Here is a 22315-nt window from a genome sequence, read left to right as displayed (position 1 = left end):
CTAGCAAGTGGCTGACCAGACTCTGCTTCAATCTTCTCAGGGAAGGGGTCTCATTTTGTCCTGAGGCATCTATTCCAGCTTTAAAAAGCCAAGGTAGGGGTGCCTGGGTGGCTCAGTCAGTTAAGTGTCTGCCTTCATCTCAGGTCACGATACCAGGGCCCTGGGATGGAGCCCCACATTGAGCTCCCTGCTCAGTGGGAAGTCTGTCTCTCCCTCTCCCACTCCCCCCTGTTTGTGTTCCCTCTCTTGCTGTGTCTCTCTCTGTCAAATAAATAAAATATTTTTTTTAAAGTGTAAAAAAAGAAAAAGCCAAGGTTATTAACACACGCACACGTGTGCGCGTTCACACACACTCAGACATACACACATTCAAGTCCTCTCTAAATAATTTCTAAATATATGAAAGCCACTCTAATACCTCACATGTAAATAGTAGAGAAAGGTACTGGCTTTAAAATTAATGACTAAATCTTCTAGACCTGCAGTAATTTCCAATTTAGGAATCACTTTATCATCCTATAGAGTGTTTTGTTTTGTTTTGTTTTTCAGTTCCTATTTCTTCTCTCCCTTTTTTTTTTCTTTTCTTTCTTTCTTCCTCACCACCCCTTCTCTTCTTCCTCTGCTTCCTCCTCCTCCTCTTTCTTCCTCTTCTTTTTAAAAGGAGATCTAGTCAACAAGGAAATATAACCTTTTCTCAATCTGTTTTAACCAAATTTAATCAAGCAACCAAATCTGGCAACAGAGAGGATGATTCTTGGGTCCAGGCCAGGTTCAAACTGATGACCTAGAATTTAAGGGCTATGTATTTCATTTCTAGACTCTGGGGATCCCAAGCCCATCATCCATCGTGGCGTTTGTGTGTGTGTGTCCATATGATTTCCTTAAAACGCAGAGACTGCTGCCAACTCTTAAAAGTGGCCCCAAATGTGTTCTTTGTGGGTTTTGCAAAGGGAACATAAAGGAACGGAGCCGAGTGAGCCCAGGCCTATTTTACTAGCAAGGAATCACCATCTGGTGTAAGATAGTTTCTCATTTTTTGACTCGAGTCGCCGAGAGGGAAGAGTTGTTTTTCACATGTTTGACAAGGAATTGCTTTTAAAGTTTTGCAAGTCGCTGGGCTGACTCTGTCATCTTTCTTCCAAGAGGCATTTGGGTTTCATTGAGAGCAGCATTGTCCATACAAATTGCTAACTGCTGCTGTAAACAAACAGCTATCAGACCAAAACAGTTAGCCTGGATGGAAGGAAGAGGATTATAGTTGCTTCCAATCATCAAGCAAAACACATTCCCACTAGAACTAATAAAACAAGAGTTATTTTTTTGTCATGAAAAAAGCGGGAGAAAAATTTTTCTCTTCTTTACTGAATTAGGAAAAGGAATGAAAATATAGAAAATAACCACACATACGCAGAAAGAAAGAGACAAAATGACTCCTTCCCTTCAACTCCGGCTCACGTGCTCAGTTTCGGTGAAATGCAAGAAACCACCGTCATGTCTTCATGAAATCAAGTATTTTCCTTGGAGCAGCTTTTTATTTGAACGTAGAGAACGATACTTATTTAATATTCTGCAGAGATCTTCTTGGTATTTCCAAATAAGGGGGCATAAAACTAATCCAAATTATTCTTATGCAGAGAAAGGTAGGTAAAAAGGCAAATGTAACTTTCATAATTTATTGTTAATAATTATATAAAAAGGGATAGTATACTTCAGGATTTGGCTCTCTTAATTTATCCATATTCATGACAACTGTTTGGAAAGGTTCAGATTTCTATCTGGGGAAAAGTGAAAATGGTATCTAAATATAGTTAAACTGACTAAATGTTGCAAAACAAACAAAATAACCATAGGATCTGTTTTAGCCACAGGGGGGCAAAAAAAAGCATGGAACATAGAAGGTGGCTTGTTGACCACCCACAAACAAGTCAGCAGTGACCGAAGATTCTGACTCCCTAACTATACCAAGTAAAGACATACACAACCTTCAGCTGTAGACAGCTTTGCCTGGTTGGTTCACTGCAGTAAAGCAGTCTGGAACCGTGCTCAATAAATATTTGCTGAATGTATGGACAATATCAAAGGCTGCAGGAAGAAAGGTAAGGACCGAAAAGAATCCATTCGATTTAGCAACAGACATTAAAAAAAAAAAAAAAAGATTTTATTTATTTATTAGAGAGAGAGAGAGCTTGAATGGGGTGGAGGGTGGTGGGGCGGGGAGGGGCAGAAGAAGCAGTCTCCCAGCTGAGCAGGGAGCATGACTCAGGACTCGATTCCAGGACCCCAGGATCACAACCGGAGATGAAGGCAGACGCTTAACCGACTGAGCCACCCCGGTGCTCTAACAACAGACTTGTTGGTGATCCAGGCACTCCAGGGGAGTGACTGGGAGAGAAGCTAAATTATAGGGGGTGGACTGAAGTGTGACAGGATACGAAGACTGATACACAAGAAGTACAGCAGAGCATTTCAGAGCTCTGCCTTTGGAATGAGGCTGTCTGGATCTCCCATCCAAGTACTAACCAGGCCTGACCCTGCTTAGCTTCCGAGATCAGACGAGATCGGGCGCGTTCAGGGTGGTATGGCCATAGACGAGGCTGTCTGGATCTGAATACTAATTCTGCCATCTATGAGCTGGGTGACCCTGTGTAAGTGACTTTGCGCTGTGCCCCAGTTTTCTCACTTATAAAATGAGGTTAACAATAGTATCTACCTGGCAGTGCTTAGAACGGTACCTAGCCCACAGCAAGCAATCAATAAATGGTGGTTATTATTATAGATAACTTTTAGAAAGGCTTCTGTTTTAACTTTCTATTTTGAGATAATTGTAGATTCATGTATAGCTATAAGAAATAATACAGTGCAACCCAGTATACCTTCACCCAATTTCCCCCAATGGCAAGATCTTGCATAAAAACTATTCTATAATATCACAACCAGGAAATTGAATTGGATACAATCCATCTGCCCCGGTTAGATTTCACCAGTGTTACATGTGCTCATTGTGTGGGTGTATTTAGTTCCATGCAATTTTATCACATACGTAAGGAGAGAGATGGGAATAACTAGTAGGGGTTAGAGAATAAAAAAAAACTTATTTTGTTTTTTAAGGTGGGATAGACCTACTTTCTATAAGATGTCTTCCCCTGAAGCAGGGAGAGGGGAAATAAATACAGACAAGGATTTATCTTATGAGACAGCAGTGGAGAGCAGAAGTTAGAGAACTTCATATCTAATAGGCGCTGTTATCTCTGAAAATAGAGCAGATGGGTGAATAGAAACAAACAGGATGAGAAATATACTCAATGGAATTGCTGGGTTTGATAGGACAGAAGAAAAAATCTTCTGGAATTGAGTTATGTAAGGCTTGATGTTTGGTGGATGCTTTTGAGGACAATTGAGTAATATTCCATTGTATATACGGTGACTAACACAACATAGTAAAAAAAATAGAGTTTAAGACTTAAAAAAAAAAGAGGACAGTTGTTCAAAATGCACACTCTTGGGAAAGCACTGCTGATCTTTAAGGGAGACGAAAATGTTCTGCATAAATCATAGGTTTTTAAAAAAAATTGCAGGAAAAAAATTAAATCAGTTGGTTGCATTTGATTTCCTTGAGTCAGCACAAAATCCTAATGGGATCCAAAAAGTACTAACATAAAGCAAAAAATATTGATATATGAAATTACCACAAATTTAATAATTTCTCTTTATCAAACACCATCATTTAAAGAGGAAAAAGGCAAGTCACAGAGTGGAAGGAGATATTTGTAAACTCATACAGAATATATTGGTATACAGAATACATAAAGAATTCCTACAAACTGGGGCATCTGGGTGGCTCAGTCGGTTAAGGATCTGACTTCAGCTCAGGTCATGATCTCGGGTTCCTGAGATTGAGCCCGGCATTTAGCCCCACATGGAGCTGTTCGTCAGGCTCCATGATCAGTGGGGAGTCTGCTTCTAACTCTCCTTCTCCCCTCAGCTCATGCTCTCTCTCTCTCTCACAAATAAAATCTTTTTTATTTTTTAATTTTATTTATTTATTTAACAGAGAGAGAAAGATCACAAGTTGGCAGAGAGGTAGGCAGAGAGAGAGGGGGAAGCAGGCTCCCTGCTGAGCAGAGAGCTCCATGTGGGGCTCGATCCGATGACCCTGAGATCACAACCTGAGCCGAAGGCAGAGGCTTAACCCACTGAGCCATCCAGGTGCCCATCTCATAAATAAAATCTTTAAGGAAAAAAAGAATTCTTACAAATTTATTAGAAAAAAAAGCAGATAACACTATGAAAATGGGCCAAATGCATTAAGTTCAAATTAAAGTCATAATGTGATACCATAAAGAGTGATTAAAATGAAAAATAATACCAAGTGTGGCAAGGATATTGAGTAAATGTAATACTTATACACTACTGCGAGAATGTAAATTGGTATACCAACGTTGAAAACTGACTGTATCCACAAACATTTAACATTCATTTAACAAATGTCCCAGGTGTTTCATTTCTAGGTATCTATCTAACAAAAACGTGCACATATACACAAAGATATATGTGCAAGAATTCATTGTAACAACTCCACATTATAAGCAATCCAAATGTCCACCCAAGTAGAAGAGATAAATTGTGGCCTATTCATACAATGGAAAACTAGAGCAATAAGGATGAATTTCATAAACATAATGTCGAGTGAAAGAAGCCAGACACAAAAAAAGTATATACTAAATAATTCAAATTAGACCAAGTTTAAAAACAGGTTATCTTGGAGGAAGGGGTAGTTAGTGACTGGAAAGGGGCATGAAGAACTTTCTGGGTACAAGTTCACAGTGTGTTCAATTTGCGAAAATAGAATAAAAGGCTAGTAAATCTAACTACATTTGGTCTCAAATTAAAAAAAATTTTTATTTTTCGTGTTTAAAACAACCTGGAGGGCCCTCTGGAATGGCAGAGTAACAAGCTCTGAAAATTGACTCCTCCATAAAAGCAACGAGAAAAGTAGCAAAAAATGTCAAAGGCAGTTTTTACAGAACTCTGGGAAATTAACGAAAGGCCTGCCTAATGTGAAGAGTACTTCTTTAAGAAAAATATTGGAAACTCAGAAGCAACAGCCTTTTGTGGCATTTTTTTTTTTAAAGATTTTATTTATTTATTTGACAGACAGAGATCACAAGTAGGCAGAGAGGCAGGCAGAGAGAGAGGAGGAAGCAGGCTTCCAGCTGAGCAGAGAGCCCGATGCGGGGCTCGATCCCAGGACACTGGGATCATGACCTGAGCCGAAGGCAGAGGCTTTAACCCACTGAGCCACCCAGGCGCCCCCTTTTGTGGCATTTTAACTCACCATCTTCCCATCATCCTTGCCCATGCCTGGGATAGCTATGTAAAGCAGCCTAGCAGGCCATTGGAAAGGGAAGACTGGGTTTGGAGTTTCTCAAAAAAATCATTCTCATCTGCAGAGAACTGTCACTACTTGAGCTGACAGTTCCGTAGAAAAACCCCATTTGCAGAGTGTGTTGTTAACTGACCTCACTTAGAGCACACTTGGTGGGAAAAACCCTATCCACAGGACATTTTCCAGAAGTAATCAGCAGCAGTGATTTTATATTGCAGCTGCCTGAGGTGTTGATACCAGGAGAGGAAGGTCAGGGGCTAGCCAAAAACTTAAAGGAAAAAACTAGGAAATGATATGCCCATTGGGTGCTTTGGAAAAACCGGACATATTCATGGGCCAGCGAAGAGGACACATACATGTCTGGGGCTATGCATGTGGCCAGGAGAGACCTGAGAAGACCCTAATCTTTCACCTCTGGTTCACCTTGAGGCCCTGTGTAAACCTCTCAGCAAAGGGTCAAAAATATAGGATTGAGGGGCACATGATGGCTCAGAGGGGTTAAGTGTCTGCCTTCAGCTCAGGTTATGATCTCAGGGTCCTGGAATCAAGCTCCGCATTGGGCTTCCTGCTCAGCAGGGAGTCTGCTTCTCCCTCTCCCTCTGCCCCTCCTCCCTGCTTGTGATCTCTCTTTCTCAAATAAATAAATAAAATCTAAAAAAAATTTTTTTTAAATATAGGATCAAAAGGCATTTAGAAAAGTCTGAACACTAAGCTAACCCAACAGACTGCAGCAGCCAGACGCGACAGCAAAGACACTTTGTATAATTTCTGCAGGAAAGTCACTAACCAATCAGCAATGACAAAAAAGAACCCTAAGTATGTGTGTGGGGTTTCACTAGTGAATTCCAACAAACATTTAAAAAATAGATACCAATTTTTCATAATCTCTTCCAGAAAATTAAAAAAAAAAAAAAAAAGGATGGCATGCTTCCCTACTTAACCAGAGAGGCCAGTATTACCTTGATAACAAAGCGAGGCAAAGGCATGACAACAAAAGACAGCTACAGACCAATAAATCCTTAACAAAATACTAATAAACCAAATGTGTGAACATATATAAAGAATTATATACAGCATGATCAAATGGGATTTATTCCAGAAATGCAAGCTTAGTTTAAAAGCCAAGAATCAGTCAGTGTAATAGTACAGTAGTCTAACAATGCACTATTGATATAAGGATAGAATATGTAGATCAACAGAATGGAACTGAGAGTCCAGAAATAAATCCATCCATCTACAGTCAATCCATTTTCTCTCACTTATTTGAGAGAGAGAGAGACAAGAGATAGCAACAGAGAGCACAAGCAGGGAGAGGGAGAAGCAAACTCCCCGCCGAGCAGGGAGCCAGATGTGGGACTCGATCTCAGGACCCTGGCATCATGAGCCAAGCCGAAGGCAGATGCTTAACTGACTTAGCCACCCAGGTGCTCCCAGTCAATCCATTTTCAGCAAGGGTGCCAAGACAGTTCAATGGGGGAAGGGTCAATCTTTCAACAAATGGTGGTGAGGTAAGTGAATATCTACACGCACATATTTACATGTAGAAGGATGATGTTGGACCAGACCGCAACCTCTCACCATTTATAAAAAGTAACTCAAAATGGGTCACAGACATAAATGTATAAACTATATTATAGTATATTATATTATAGTATAAACTATAAAATGCTTAGAAAAAAACATAGGAGTAAATTTCCATGACCTTGGGTTAAGCAACAGTTTGTTAAATATGACACCAAACGTACAAGCAACAAAAGAAAAAAAAATTAACAAATTAGACTTCATCAAAATGAAAAAACTTTTTTGTATTTCAAAGGGCACCGTCAAGAAAGTGAGAGTCAATTCACAAAATGAAGAAGATACTTGCAAATCCTACTCATCTCATGAAGGACCTGTATCCTGAATATTAAAAAACCCTTTTTTAAAAAAAAATATTTTATTTATTTATCAGATAGACAGAGAGCATGAACAGGGGAAATGGCAGGCAGAGGGAGAAGCAGGCTCCCCACTGAGCAAGGAGCTGGATGCAGGACTCAATCCCAGGACCCTGGAACAAAGATCTGGGCTGAAAGCAGATACAACTGTCAGGGCCATCCAGTCACCCCTAAAAAAAAAAAAAAACAAAAAAACACTTATAACTCAACAATTAAAGAGAGGGCACGTATCGCATGGAGCACTGGGTGTGGTGCATAAACAATGAATCTTGGAACACTGAAAAAAAATTAAATTTAAAAAAAATCGAGTGCTCATGTGAAAATAACATAAAAAGCTGAATGATTCTGGGTGTTATGTGTAATAAATGTTCAATAAATGTTTTGATGAATTTCACTGAGAAAAAAATAAATTTAAAAAAAGAGAAAGAAAGCCAATTAAAATGAGCAAAGGATTTGAAAAGACATTTCTCCAAAGAAGTTATACAAATAACCAATAAGCCTACGAAAATATGCTCAACATCATTAGTCATTAGGAAAACAGAAATCAAAACCATATTGAGATCCCATTTCACACTCACCCGAATAGCTAAAATAAAAAAAAAGACAGACAATAACAAGGTTTGGGAAGGGAACGGAGAACTTGGAATTCCTATACACTGGTGGTGGAACCCTCATACAAAGTGATGCAGCCACTTTCAAAACAGTTTAAAAGTCCTTCAAAATGGTAAATACAGAGTCACCATAGACCCAGCAATTTCACTCCTGGTGTATACCAAGATAACTGAAAACATACAAAAAACGTTACACAGATGTTCATGGCAGCATTATTCATGATAGCTAAAATCGGAAATAACCCAAATGTCCATTAACTGATGAACAAATGAACAAAATGTGGTCTATATATACAACAATAAAAACAAATGAAATACTGATAATGCTACAACATGGATAAACACTGAACACGTTATGGGAAATGAAAGAAGCTAATCACAAAAGAACACACGCTATATGATTCCATCTGTAGGAAGTGTTCAAAAATGCAAATCCACAGGGGACAAAGTAGATCAGTGCCTGCCAGGGAGTGGGTAGAGAAGGCAAAGACCACAGGGTTTGTTTCCAGAGTGACGAAAGTGTTCTAAAATTGATTTTGGTGAAAGATGCACCACTCTGTGAATATACTAAAAGCCAGTAAATTTACAATCTAGGTGAGTGAATTGTATGATATATCTCAATAAACAGTTTCAATAACTATCCCAGGGCATTTCATCACAACTATGCCTTGAGACATCAGCAGTTAATTATTCGGTGGCAATAAAGGTAACATCGTTTCAGGATTTTCTGATCTTTAGCATGATCTCAATTTTCCTCCACATGCGAATTACTGGTCCTCAAGGCAAAGTCAACTCCCCATCCTTTCAAATCGGTTAGTGGGGAGAATGGCTTCACGTCAATAAAGAAAGACAAAGACAGCGGAGCTGCCACGGCGATGAGACTCCCCTCGCATCAGCCCATTCCAGTCAGGTTTTCACCTCTACCACTCCACAGCAACCGGGCACCACTGCCAGCAAGGGTAGTGGCTAGGATAAAGCATTAATATTATATTCGTGTCAATCAACATATTAGTATTGTCTTACTACTGCAGACACCCAGGTCTTTGTCCTTGATTTCTTACTGCTATTCTTTTCTCCACTCACCCGTTTGGCACTTTCATCTCTTATCATGGCTTTAGATACAATCACAGCTTTAAATACACTCTATATTACTGATGAGTTTTAAATTTATAACCCCGGCCAGACCTCTTTGCTCAACTCCAGATTCATATACCCAACGATCGATGGAGCATCTTTACGTAGATACCTAGTGGACACCTCAAACTTAACACACCCCAAACTGAATTCCCACTCCTCCACTCTGAACCTGCTCTGTCCATGCTTGTCATCCCTGTTGGTGGCAACTCCATCCATGCAGTTACTTAGGCAAACACTTTGAAGACATTCTCACGTCTCTTTTTCTCTCACACTCCACGTTGAATCCAGCTGCAAATCTTGCTAATTCTACCTTCAAAAGATACTCAGAATCGTACTGCTTTTTACCACCTCCCCCAGCGCGCTGGCCCAGGCACCATCAACCCTTAGCTGGGTCACTGTTATAACTTGCTAACTGGGCTCCTTGTTTACACTGACTTTTCATACAGTCTATTCTCAACCTAGCAGCGGAAGTGATCCTTTAAATATGTAGATCATGTGACTTCTCTGGTCAAAACCCTGCACTTCTTACCACCTCTAAGTAAAAGCCAAAAGACCTTACAATGGCCTGTCCGAGCAGGCACGATCATCTCCTCCCACCAACCCTGTATTATCTGTGGTTGCAATAGTCCAACCCTCCCTCCTTGCTCCCTCTCCTCCAGCCATGCTGGCCTCCTCGTGTGCCTTCAACACACTAGACAAGTTCTCACCTTAGGGCCTTTGCACTGGCTCTTTCTGTGGTTCAGATTCTCCTCCCCTGGATATCCACATGGTTAACTCCTTCACCTTGTCTTTGCTCAAACACCATCTTAGTAAGGGGCTTTACCCAGACCACACTGTTTAAACCAACAATCTGTTTCCCTCAATGGCACTCCTAATATCCTTTAATTTTTTTTCGGTATTACCTATCACCATATGTCTGGCTAATTTATTATAGTTATTATTTATACTGTGTTACCCCAACAGAATGTAAGTACCACGATGGCAAAGATTTTTGTCTCTTTTCTTCACTGTTACAATGTGAGTACCTAGCAGAGTATCCAAAACACAGTAAATGCCTAATAAATTTTGTTAAATGAATGCATGAATGAAATTAAAGATTTATTAATAGGGAAATGTTTAAAGTTTTCAGAAAAGTTTAAAGAAATGTTTAAAGTATTTAAAGTGTGGCATATTTATATAATAGCATACTATACAACACATAAAAGAAATGAGCTAGATTTATATGCATAAACATGAGATCACAAAAACACACTGCTGTATAAAAAAAGAAAACTGCTAAAAGGTACTCCAATATGGCATCACTTATATATATATTTTTTAAAACCACAGAAATGAAAATATTATATATTATTCATGAGATTATATGTGTAAAAAGTATCACAAATTGGCTAGACTGATATACACCAAATCTACAATTTTGGTTGCCTGGGGAGGGAGAAAAGAGACATAGGGAGGAGGGGTACAGGTAGTAGGCACAGGGAGTGGGGGGAAGGGTTAAAGAGGCCTTCTCCTTCTTAATTATTTTTTATTATAATTATTTTAATATAAGAAAGTCAAGCAAATATGACAAAATGTTAACAATATTCACCCCTGCTGTTGGGAACATAAGTGTTTATTATATCATTCTCTGTATTTTGCTGCATTTAAAATTTTTTTCTCAAAAAATATCTAATTAACAAAAAGAGTATGGAATATCATGATTCCCAAAACTATAGCTGCTAGATATCAATCAAACCCACTCAAGCAATTAGCTGATTCAGTAAATACTGGATCAGTGTCTAAGATACCTTCAGTGTCCCTTACAACTTCACTACTTCCCATATAAACATTATCTTCCCAGGAGTCATGTCCTATAAATTTTGGTTAGAACACTTGGGAGACTACGCAGACTCACAAGTTCCCATTTATCATATCTTCTTGAAACGAACGATTTCATGCTCAGTTATTTTTATTGGACTCTTTTCATCCCCATGACAAATCCCCTTAACAGAACCTTGTTTGGGGATCCGATCTTAATTAAAAGAATTATGTTATAAATAACAACCTCACTTCTACTATCAGTATTTATGCTTGCAATGAATATCTCTGTGTACATATTTGGATTTTTCTATACTTCTTCTTAGTCCAATACTTCTAAAGCTAAATAAATAGCTTTTATCAGCCTGCTGTTGAGTTAAAAGTCACACCCATCTAAATTCTATTGCTTATCGTGTATGCTTGTGTATGTGTACGTATGTTTTTGAAAACTCTATTGCATTATATTAGTCAGCTATTTCTAAGCTACATTGAGAAACAAATAACTCCAAATATAAATGGCTTACAGTAATGGTTTCTTTCTCATACACATTACATATTGGTAGCTGGAGGCTGGCTACAACTTTGCTTTATATACCTTCTCATTCCAAGACCCAAACCAAAGGAGTTCTCCCTCCCAGAACATGCAATTCTTGAGCTAGAGGAAAAGAGCAGCAGTTACAACAAGCACGGAATTGCTTTTAAACATTCTGCTTAGGCATTGTGTACAAAACGCCCTCTCACTTTCCACTGGCTAAATCAAGTCATAGGGACGAGCCCAACGTCAGTGGGATATGAAGAGACACTTCTCCCATAAGATGCCCTCACAGCCACACGGCAATGGATGAGGACAGGTAATCCTCATACGTGGGGGTTAGCAAATTACTGCTCACAGGCCAAATGTGGCGTGTGGATTGTTTTCATTCAGCCCATGTTTTTTACATTTTTTATTATTTCATTTTATTGATTTACTAACATATAATGTATTATTTGTTTCCGTTATTTACATTTTTAAAGGGTAGTGAAATAAAAGAGAGAGATAGAAAGAAGGAGAAGGCAAAAGAGGCATTAGAGGAGAAGAGGGGGTGGTGATAGAGACTGAATGTGGTCTGCAAAGCCTAAAATATTTACTTCCTATGCCTTTCCACAAAAGGGTGGCTGATCCCTGTTCTTACAGGAAATGAACATGGATAATTAAAATAATCACAGTCTACTAGAAAGCAAGTCCCAAAACCAGCAACCTTGAGGAAGGAGAAGAGAGCTATTCTGTACAGAATCTGATGGCAGACAGTTTGTTTTTGTTTTGTTTTGTTTTTAATTTTATTTATTTATTTGACAGACAGAGATCACAAGTAGGCAGAGAGGCAGGCAGAGAGAGAGAGGAGGAAGCGGACTCCCCGCTGAGCAGAGAGCCCGATGCGGGGCTCAATCCCAGGACCCTGGGATCATGACCTGAGCTGAAGGCAGAGGCTTACCTCACTGAGCCACCCAGGCACCCCTCACCTCAAATTATTTTTTAAAAAAGGTCGGAGGTAAAGTTGGTCAGAGGTAAAAAGGAAAGCTCTGGGTTCAGGTATGTTAAAGTTGAGAGAAAGAGATGTCTAGAGGATAGGTAGGAGTGTAAGTCTAGAATTAAGGAGAAAGGTCGGGGCTAGTGCCAAAAGTCAGGAAAGAAAATGGCTGAAACTTAGGGAAGGTGGTGAGACTTCAGGAAGGTGGAATACATAGATAGATTTTTATCTCAGGACGGAAATTCTGAGGAACTAAAGAAGAGGAGTCAATAAAGGAAACAAATGAACTCTCAGAGAAGTAGAAGAAAAATGCATTACTGCTGTATCATTGAAGTCAAGAGAAAATCCTAACAGGAAGAAGCAGTCAATATATAAATGATCAGAGGAATGAAGAAGTTTAAGAATTAAGAAGAGACTAAGCCCAGGTTAAGAGGTCACATGGCCCTTCCTTAAAAACACAAGCACTTAGCACTTAATTGTGTTCTTACTCCTGTGACAGAACACAAAGAAGTAGGAAATATGTTTGTAAGGGGCTCCTGGCTGGCTCAGTCCTTGGAACCTGCCCCTCTTGATCTCGAGGTTGTTAAGTTCAAGTCACACAGTGGGTGTACAAATTATTTAAAAATAAAATCTTAAAAAAAGAAAATACATTTGTAAAAGATGGCTCTCCCTAGGTATTTTTTGTTTGTTTTGATTCGGATAAATAATGTTTAGACAAGGAAAAACATCAATTTCAAAACAAACAAAAATAATGAAAATCTTACATTATAAGAAGGTTTTCATATTCTTATTTAAGCTCTTTTTAGTTCTTGACTAAAATTTCTTGATATTCTTGACAATTAAAGTCCCTTCAATCTAATTCAAAGCACTCTCCTAAGTAAATTTCTCTCTTTCATATTTTCCTTGGAGTGCGGTCAAAAGTTGCAACACTTGGTTTCACAGTGCTTCTGGTTGTTTTAAAATCTGTAATATTTGGGGGCACCTGGGTGGCTCAGTCAGTTAAGCATCTGCCTTCAGCTCAGGTCATGATCTCAGGGTCCTGAGATCGAGCCCCGCATTGGGCTCCGTGCTCAGTAAGGAGTCTGCTTCTTCCTCGGCCCTTCCTTGTGCTCTCTCACTCTCTCTGTCTCTAATAAATAAGATCTCCATGAGGACATTTGTTTGCTTCCTTTCTTTGTTTCAAAAATTTTTAAATTTATTTTTTAAGTAATCTCTATACCCAATGTGGGGCTCGAACCCACAAACTTGAGATCAAGTGTTCCATGCTCTACTACCTCAGCCAGCCAGGAGCGCCTTCTTCCTCTATTATGAGTTATACATTGCACCTGTTGTTGGTAGCCTAAAGACTTTGAGAGTCCAACAAATATAAATCTGTACTCAAAGAAGCTTCCAAAATTACCAGGATAAGTGAAAACATGATACTGTTGGTCCAAGTTTCTGTGTTGCTGGTCTCACACCTCTGAGATAAGGGATGTGGGTCATGTACAACTTTTGTTTGTGTACTGTGAGCCAGGATTCATGCAAAAACTTGCTTACTATTTATTATTATCCATTATTGTTATTTTATTATTATTGATTAAAGTTTCCTGGAAAACAAAGCATAACTCTAATTAGAGAATGAAGCCACCTTCTCAGGCTGAGGATTTGTTCTCCTCCCTCAGCTCTTCCACGGACAGTTCTGGATGCCCTGTAATATGGTGTCTGGTGGTCAAAACTGTCCTTTTCTCCCAGACTTGGCATAAAGCCAGCGCCCAAAGCTACGAACTCCAGCTTTTATCTTCCATCTGTCCGGTGATTAGTTTGCAAGGAAAGTAACAACTAAAGATGTGTAGATGTGTACCTCAGAGACAGCTGTGGGAATCAGATGGGATGTGCACTCAGGCCTGCTGGAAATAAAAGACCATTGACTTTGGCATTGGGATGGAAACCTCTGCCAAACACACACACAGGCAGGCTCTCTCTCTCTCTCTCTCTCTTTCTTAATCACTCTCTCTCTCTCTCTCTCTCACACACACACACACACACACACACACACACGCACGCACCTTTCAGAGGAGAGGCTCTGTAAAAATTCCCCACATATGGCAAACATATTTTAGGGGAAGCACCATGACTAGAGGCCAGTGGGAGAGAAAGAAAAAGAAAATAATGAGAAAAATCTTCAATAAGTCTAAATTGTTTCAGTCAGACTGCTGAGAAAGAATGCAAAGGATTGGAGATGAAAATTATTGGTAAAATAAGCATTATAACATAGCTAAATTCTTTCCCTACTTCAAATGATTGCTAGAACTTACTCTCTTGTACAACAATAGCACCTGGGGGGGAATTAGTCTTCATATTTAGCTCCAAGTACTTTGCTGAACACAATAGATACACATGAAAAGAGAACATTATACAATATAAATTTTTTTTTTCTCTAACTCACAATTTCAAAAATTCTTAATTTTACTTGTAAATAGCTGTGTGTGGAGCACGGAATGCAGAGATATCTCATTTTATCTGACATTGGCTCACAACACTTTAAGTATAATTGTTTTCTGACTTCCTATCCGCTTGGTTACATGTTTTAAAAAAGATTTTATTTATTTATTTTACACAGAGAGAGACAGCAAAAGAGGGAACACAAGCAGAGGGAGTGGGAGAGGGAGAAGCAGGCTTCCTGCCAAGCAGGGAGTCTGATGAGGGACACTATCCCAGGATCCTGGGATCATGACCTGAGCTGAAGGCAGATGCCTAACGACTGAGCCACCCAGGCACCCCTCTTGGTTACATATTTAATGATCATTAAATGCTAACATGCATAACAAAACTCCCAGTAGAGAAGAACTAACAAAAAACCATGTGAAAATGTAGACAACTGATCTCTGACTTACCCACTTCGTAAGTTAAGAACTGATTTATCATATTTTTCTCAAAATAAAAGCAGAACCACCCCCCCAACTCTTGCTTTAAAGAGTTATTAGCAAAAGTTAATCAGATTTTCTGAACAAAAATAACCTCATGATTAGAAAGTGGTGGAGTGGAAACAACACTGGCCTGTTGTTCTCAGGGGCATCATTTTTTTTTTTTTCATTTAAAAATGTTAATTCTACTGTAGTTATATTAGTTTCAGGTGTACAACAGAGTGATTAAACACCTCCATACAATATCCAGTGCTCATCATGACAAGTGCCCTCCTTAACCCCATCACCCATTTCACCCATCCCCCCCAGCCCTCCCCTCTGGTAACCATCAGTGTGTTCTCTATAGTTAGGAGTCTATTTCTTAGTTTGTCTCTCTCTCTCTCTTTTTTTACTTTGTTCATTTGTTTTGTTTCTTAAATTCCACAGGAGTGAAGTCATATGCTATTTGTCTTTCAATGACTTATTTCACTTGGCTTTATAATCTCTAGATCCATCCATGTTATTGCAAGTGGCAAGATTTCATTCTTTTTTATGGCTGACTAATATTCCCCCCATCCCCCCCCCCCTTCTCTCAGAGGCCTCATTTTTTAAGGGCTTTCTAGAAATTGAGCTTAGATTTTTACCCTGAGGGTAGGAGAGAGGTGCTGAGGTATCCGAGGTGGAAAGACGTGCATGACTACAGTGTAGGGAATGGACTGCTGCCAGGAGAGCCTGAGGCAGGAGTGAAGGGGAGAGAAGATTGTCCAGGCAAGAAATAATGAGGATCTTAAGGTTGGCTCTGGCTCTTCACTGCCTCTCTGCTGTCAGTTACTGAGGCAAAGGCCTGGTGGGAGGTAACATAGTGTTCTCTCCTAGGAGGACACCTTTTAAAAATGGTGTTTTAGGGAGAAGAAAAAAAAAGAAAAAGAAAAAGAATCCTGGATCTGTCCCCTGGATGACCTCAGGTTAAATTAAGAAGATATATTTATTAAGCATTTACTAAGTGCCGGACACCATTCAGAGATGGTTTCAAGGACATTTTTATAATTTACTCAATCTTTTCATACCTCAATTTATTCATCTGTGAAAGAACAGTAATACCTAACTCATGTGCTCTTTCGAGGATTAAAAGTGAGTTCATATACATGAAAAGGCTTTTTAGATCTTCCACATTTAAAAATGCCAGTTTTCTAATAACCACAACTTCTCATTTTTTTTTTTTTCTAAATCTGACAATGCTCTGAGTATTTTCTTTCCAGCCCTCATTTAGTAGAGACTCCACATACTGATCAAGATAGTTGTTAACTACTGCATGGTAAGACACAAAACATGAAAGCCATGAGAATTCTTTCCTACTAGAGCACTGCAGAAATGGGGTCAGCCATCTAGAATAATCAGTTTCAGGGACACTAGCTTATCCGATTACACTCCTACCTGAGAACGGTTCTAAGAAGTAAATTCATTACCTGCCTTCATATTTTCAAAATACAGCATGAGGAAGACCTTCTCAGTATCCTCCCGGAACAACTAGAAGCTTCACGGATGCTCTGAAGAAAATGATGTCTGGGCATTCTATGGGCCCTAGGCAAGCAGAGTTTCTATTCAAACCCCATCAAAAACGGGGATGACCAACTATGTGAATGGTAGTTTATAGCCACTAACCATCAGCCGATACACATGGGCACAAAGAGAAAGCAACAAAAAAACAAGGGTTATTTTTATGTTCAAAAGTGCTAATTTTATAGTAAATAAAAGAAAAGCTGATTAACATATCAAAGGCATGGAAAAGAGTGGGAAGATAAAAATCTAAGTTTTTTTTTTTTTTTTTTTAAGATTTTACTTATTTATTTGAGAGAGAGAGAGAGAAGAGCAGAGGGAGAGGGAGAAGCTCCCTGTTCAGCAGGGAGCCCGATGTGCAGCTCAATCCCAGGACTCTGGGATCATGACCTGAGCTGAAGGCAGAAGCTTAACTGGCTGAGCCACCTGGGTGCCTCCTAAAAAACCTAAGTTTTTAATTCTTTTCAAATGCAGGATTAACTTTATGGGAAATAAAAATAAAACTTGAGCAACAAACAAAAAGAAAGGAAAAAAATGTGATATGTGTACCTTCACTGGATCATTATTTAAACAAGCCAAATATAAAAGACAGTTTGGGAGAATCAGCATAACTTGAATACGGACTGGGTATGAGATGATCATATGGAATTATCATTAGCTTTGTTAAGTGTGATGACAGTATTGTGGTTATGTAAGAACATTTCCTCAGTTTCTAGAGAGACACACTGAAATTTTGGAGACTGAAATCCCATGATGTATGTTATCTGCCTTAAAATACTTAAACCACAACCCGGGCACCTAGGTGGTACAGACAGTTAAGCATCCAACTCGGTTTTGACCCAGAGTCATGATCTCAGGATTGTGAGATTGAGCTCCATGAAGAACAGCCCCCTCAAGCCCTGCACTGGGCTCCACCCTCAGCACAGAGTCTGCTTAAGACTTTCTCTCCCTCGCCCTCTGCCCCCACTCTCGTATGCACACTCTTTCTCTTTCAAATAAATAAATAAATCTTAAAAAAAAATACTTCAGCAACAACAAAGAACAACATCGATGAGACAAATCACAAAATGCTAGCAAGTGATGAAGGTACAGTACGCTATTCTCCTGACTCATCCATACATTTTTAAGTATTAAGGAACGAAAACCCGATAAAATAGCCAGTCCATCCACTGAGTTGTCTTAAGGTTGGTTGCCTGAGTTAAAAAAGAAAATGGTCCAGACCAAATATGTCTTGAGGTCAGAAAGGCACCTGCAGAAGTCTTTTGTCCTGTCTTTGTGGGACAAAGTGACAAAGTGGAGACTGTGGGCAGATGAGTGCTTCACTCACGTTTTCCTGGCAGGCTACCCAAGCTCCCTGGAGGGAGCTGCAGTCCGGGAAGGGAGCAGGGGACCTGTGAGATCCTGTGGAGGAGGCCTGAGGCCACCGAGGAAAACAGGCAACACCAGTGACCTGCCCTTGCTGAGCTAGACCTACAACCACCACGGGAACCAAGGAGCTCATTACATAATATAAAAAAAAATCAAAAGGAAGGGACTTCCGTGATCCCTCACATATGAAGGAATTCTTACAGTCTCCCACACTGTGGGTGATACTTTCCATTGCTGTTTTGAACAACAAAGTACGACGTTGAAGAAGAGACCTCAATTATTGCCAATTTTAGAAGCTTGCAGAGGTCACTGCCAAAAATCCTTTATAAAGAAGGGGAAAAAATTATAATGTGGTGATCATTCCTGAGGGTATGAGCTCAAAGTGCAAGCACTGGATGTGGTTGAAAATGAGCCTTTAATTTTAAACGTCACTTAACAAAGCAGTCTGGCAACTGGTTGCTTTGTGGCGATGTAGACATTTTCGCCTTCTAGAAGGATGGCAATAGGCACTGGGAATATGATTTTTAGAAATGGTATCACAGAAGGATCAAAAGGGAGCTTGTGTCAAAAACAGCTTCGATGAAGTGAAGTGGTATCCAGTAATTTTACAAAGTGGTTCTAATGATGATCAGCGTTATAATGTTGGAGACAGACTTGAAGCGTGTGAATAAACATTGTTTCATGAAATAGGACAGGCACATTCCTTTCAAACAGATGGCAAGAGTGCTCCTGAGGTGGGACAACCAGCTTGAAGAAGTCCTATGAGGTAAGGGCCTATAGGGTAAGGCTAATGTGGAACAATTATCTCTGAGTATATGAAGAGCAGTCCCGTGGAAGACAGAGTTGATTTACTTAGTATTTTTAGAGAGCAGAAGTCAAATGAATGGATGGAAGTTACAGGGAGACAGGTATCAGCTCAACAGAAGCAAGTATATTTATGTATTTAAGATAATTAGATCAGTCCAAGATTGAATTTGAAAAGTTATATGCAAGTAAAGGCTCTCTGACCAACTGTGAGGAAGGAAATGGAGGTAAATCGCCTTTATGGACATTTTAATGGTCAGATTCTATTATTTTATCATATTATTTCCAAACTAGAAACACACTTTAAGTTGATAAATATATTTATTTTTGAAGATATTCATTTCTTCCATATTTTTTTAAAGGGTCACTCTCTGGGAATCATTACACCAAGGTCTGTGGGTGATAAAACATACATAAAAATGACGATTATCAGAAGTTTATGATCAAGGCAGGAGATACGCACATGAATAACCCATACCACGCATGCATACATGTTAACATGTAGCCAACATGTATAACATACTATTCCTGGGCTGTGGCTTTGTCACAAGGTTCAAGAGGGTATGTAATGAGGGCATGATCCAATTAAATTTTTCATCTTGGCTATGGAGTCTCTTAAGTTCCCTGTCTCTGGTCCAGGCTATCTGCTTGTCCAAGAGTAACTGATTCATCCACAGTGACGATATCAGTCAAATATTTTGGCTTTGTTTTGAAGCCTTTCTTGGCGTGGACTCAAGAGACTGGACAGTGTCTTCCAATTTCTTAGCTAGTTCTCTCAAGTCTTCTCAAAAGCTATTATACAAAGAAGGAACAATGGGAATGATCCAATAGGTCTTCCAAATGCAATACCCAGTAAAGCAACAATGACAGTACACAAAACCGCTAGTTGCTAAATTCTATCCTTGATCCTGAGGAGATCAGTCAACAGTATGAATTCAGCAATTTGGATGCAAACCAGTAGAGAAAACAATATCAGATTTGTAAGTACTAAAGAGACACAACATTTTGGTATATGAAGCAAGAACAGTGGAGGAAAAGGTGAAACATACTTTTGCCCTATGATGACATTTAAAGATGTGAATATAGGGTGAATATTAAAATGAACTCACGGCATCTAATGAGGTCACTCTTGAACAATTTTCAAAGACTCACAAACAGGAGCTATATAAACTTTCATTCAAAGTTTTCCTCACATAATTTGAAAATGCAAGTTTTCTTGGTTCTAATCTGAGAAGCTGACCTGGGATTGTTGGAAAAGGATGCTCTTCTCTGGGTTTATGCCACAGGCAAGAAGAACAGCAGTCATGTCCAAGATGCTCTGCTGGAGGACGGCCGGGTCCTGGGGGACGGTGATGGAGTGTAGGTCAACAATGCTGTAGAGCACCGAGCTGTACTCTTCCTGCAACCTCACCCAGGTCTCAATGGCTCCCAGGTAATTGCCGAGGTGGGGGATTCCCGTAGGCTGAATGCCTGAGAATACTCGCTTCACAACATCTTTCTGGAAGAGAGGAAAATAAGCATTTGCTTTCAAGGCAGACTCCATGAATCCTATGGCCATGTTACCATAGCAACAATAACTAGTTCTACTTTTTACAACTGCGCTCTGACAGTCATCCTTATGCATTTAGTTCGTGCCCATGCAAAGCTCTGTATCAGGTGCTACTAGGGACGGAAAAGGATATTTAAAATGTGGTTGGATTTTTCGTTGTTGTTATTATGTCCAGTTAGCCAGCATATTGTACATCATTAATTTTGATGTAGTGTTCAATGATTCATTAGTTGAGTATAACACCCAGTGCTCATCACAACACATGCCCTCCTTAAAACCCATCACCCAGTTACCCCATCCCCCCACGCCCCTCCCTTCTGTAATCCTCAGTTTGGTTCCCGGAGTTCAGAGTCTCTCATGGTCTGTCTCCCTCTCTGAGTTGTGAATTTTTTTTTTTTTTCACTCAGAAACGTATAAATAAAAGGCACATGAGAAAGTCTGTAACCCCAAGCAATGCAATCTAACCGGAGATAGAGGATAGGTTTACAAAGAGATACGTAACAATACAGCTTGGCAACATGATCAAAATCAGTTTGTTGACATAAATAGTGGGGTGCAGAAGGCATTCCCAAGAGGAAAAGATGACTGTGGATCTGGGGGTCACTGACGAAGACTTCAGACACAGAATCAAATTTCACTGGAGATTAAAGGGGCTTGCGGGTTTTACATGTGATTTCACTCACTTTATAGTTAAGGTAAGGAAGTCAACAGCATTCGGGCTGAAGGCTACTGCTGTTTACTTAATTCAGTTTTCTTTAGAAGTCATTGCTGATATTACAACTTAGTGTGCAGGCTCTTGGGCTAGAAATTAGAAAACCTACACACTATTTCTAATATTGCTTCTTGATCAAGTTACTGAACCTTTTTGTGCTTCAGTTTCCTTTTGCTTTTGTTAAATCATTCTTTCACTTCTCCAAAGGGAGTTTTTTAATTCTGTATGCCTTTTTTAAATCATAAAAACATTTTGTTAAGGGCATGTTTTCCTAGTGGTTTGTACTTTCTAATATTGAAGTGATAGTCAGAAAATGAGAAGGAAAAAGGTAATACAGGATGAAAAAATGTTAATTTTCTCTTGAATCATTTTGCATCCTATAGCGAAACATGAAAAATGAATATATATCAGTAAATGTGCTATCATTAAGAGGTTCTGAAAGAATAAAATAAGTCATTATCATTTTTAACAATAGCAACAAAATATTAATAATGGCAGCCATAATTTGCTGACAACTATGTTGTGGTCATTTATGCTCAGGGCTTGCTATACATCAATGTGTTTAGCCGTTACAATACCCAAAATGGCAGGCATTTTATTGCCTCCAATTTACAGATGAGATAACTGAGGCTTGCCGATCTTTAGAGATTGCCCATGGTCACACACTGGTAAGGGGTGAAGTATCAGGCCAGGTATCACTTACTTCAAAGCCCATGTATGTTCTTTCCACTAACTACTATCCAGTAAGGCTTTATGGCATTTGTTGTATTAATTTTGCAACTTTTTTATACACTTGCCAATTTCCAAAAAAATAACTTAAGGAGGGGGAAAAAAAGAACATTCTTATACATGTATCTTTGTGTTCTGTGCACCAACTTTCTTTAGTGCAGATACCTAGTTGCTGGGTCCTAAGGTATGTATTATTTATCTTCAAGTGTACTACAGTGAGCTAAACCCCTCCCAAGTAAGTAACATTTTGCAATTTTTACCATCAGTGTCGCTGCTCCTCATCCATATCAACACTGCCAGTATTTTTGTTTTGAGCTAATATGGTGGATACAAGGTAGAAC

General features: G+C 39.3%; 1 protein-coding gene across 1 annotated transcript in view; it reads right to left on the bottom strand.

Moving 5' to 3' along the window:
* Positions 1-22315, bottom strand: part of WARS2 (tryptophanyl tRNA synthetase 2, mitochondrial) — an 89873-nt gene that overhangs the window by 18735 nt on the left and 48823 nt on the right. Inside the window, exon 2 of the mRNA XM_032302036.1 lies at positions 20225-20482. Coding sequence (XP_032157927.1) covers positions 20225-20482 — 258 coding nt within the window. The remainder of the gene's footprint in view (positions 1-20224; positions 20483-22315) is intronic.

This window comes from Mustela erminea, chromosome 10 (assembly GCF_009829155.1).
Source record: "Mustela erminea isolate mMusErm1 chromosome 10, mMusErm1.Pri, whole genome shotgun sequence".
In the NCBI taxonomy this organism is placed as follows: domain Eukaryota; kingdom Metazoa; phylum Chordata; class Mammalia; order Carnivora; family Mustelidae; genus Mustela; species Mustela erminea.
The sequence above is the reverse complement of the archived record's forward strand: the minus strand, read 5'-3'. Positions and strand labels throughout refer to the sequence as shown.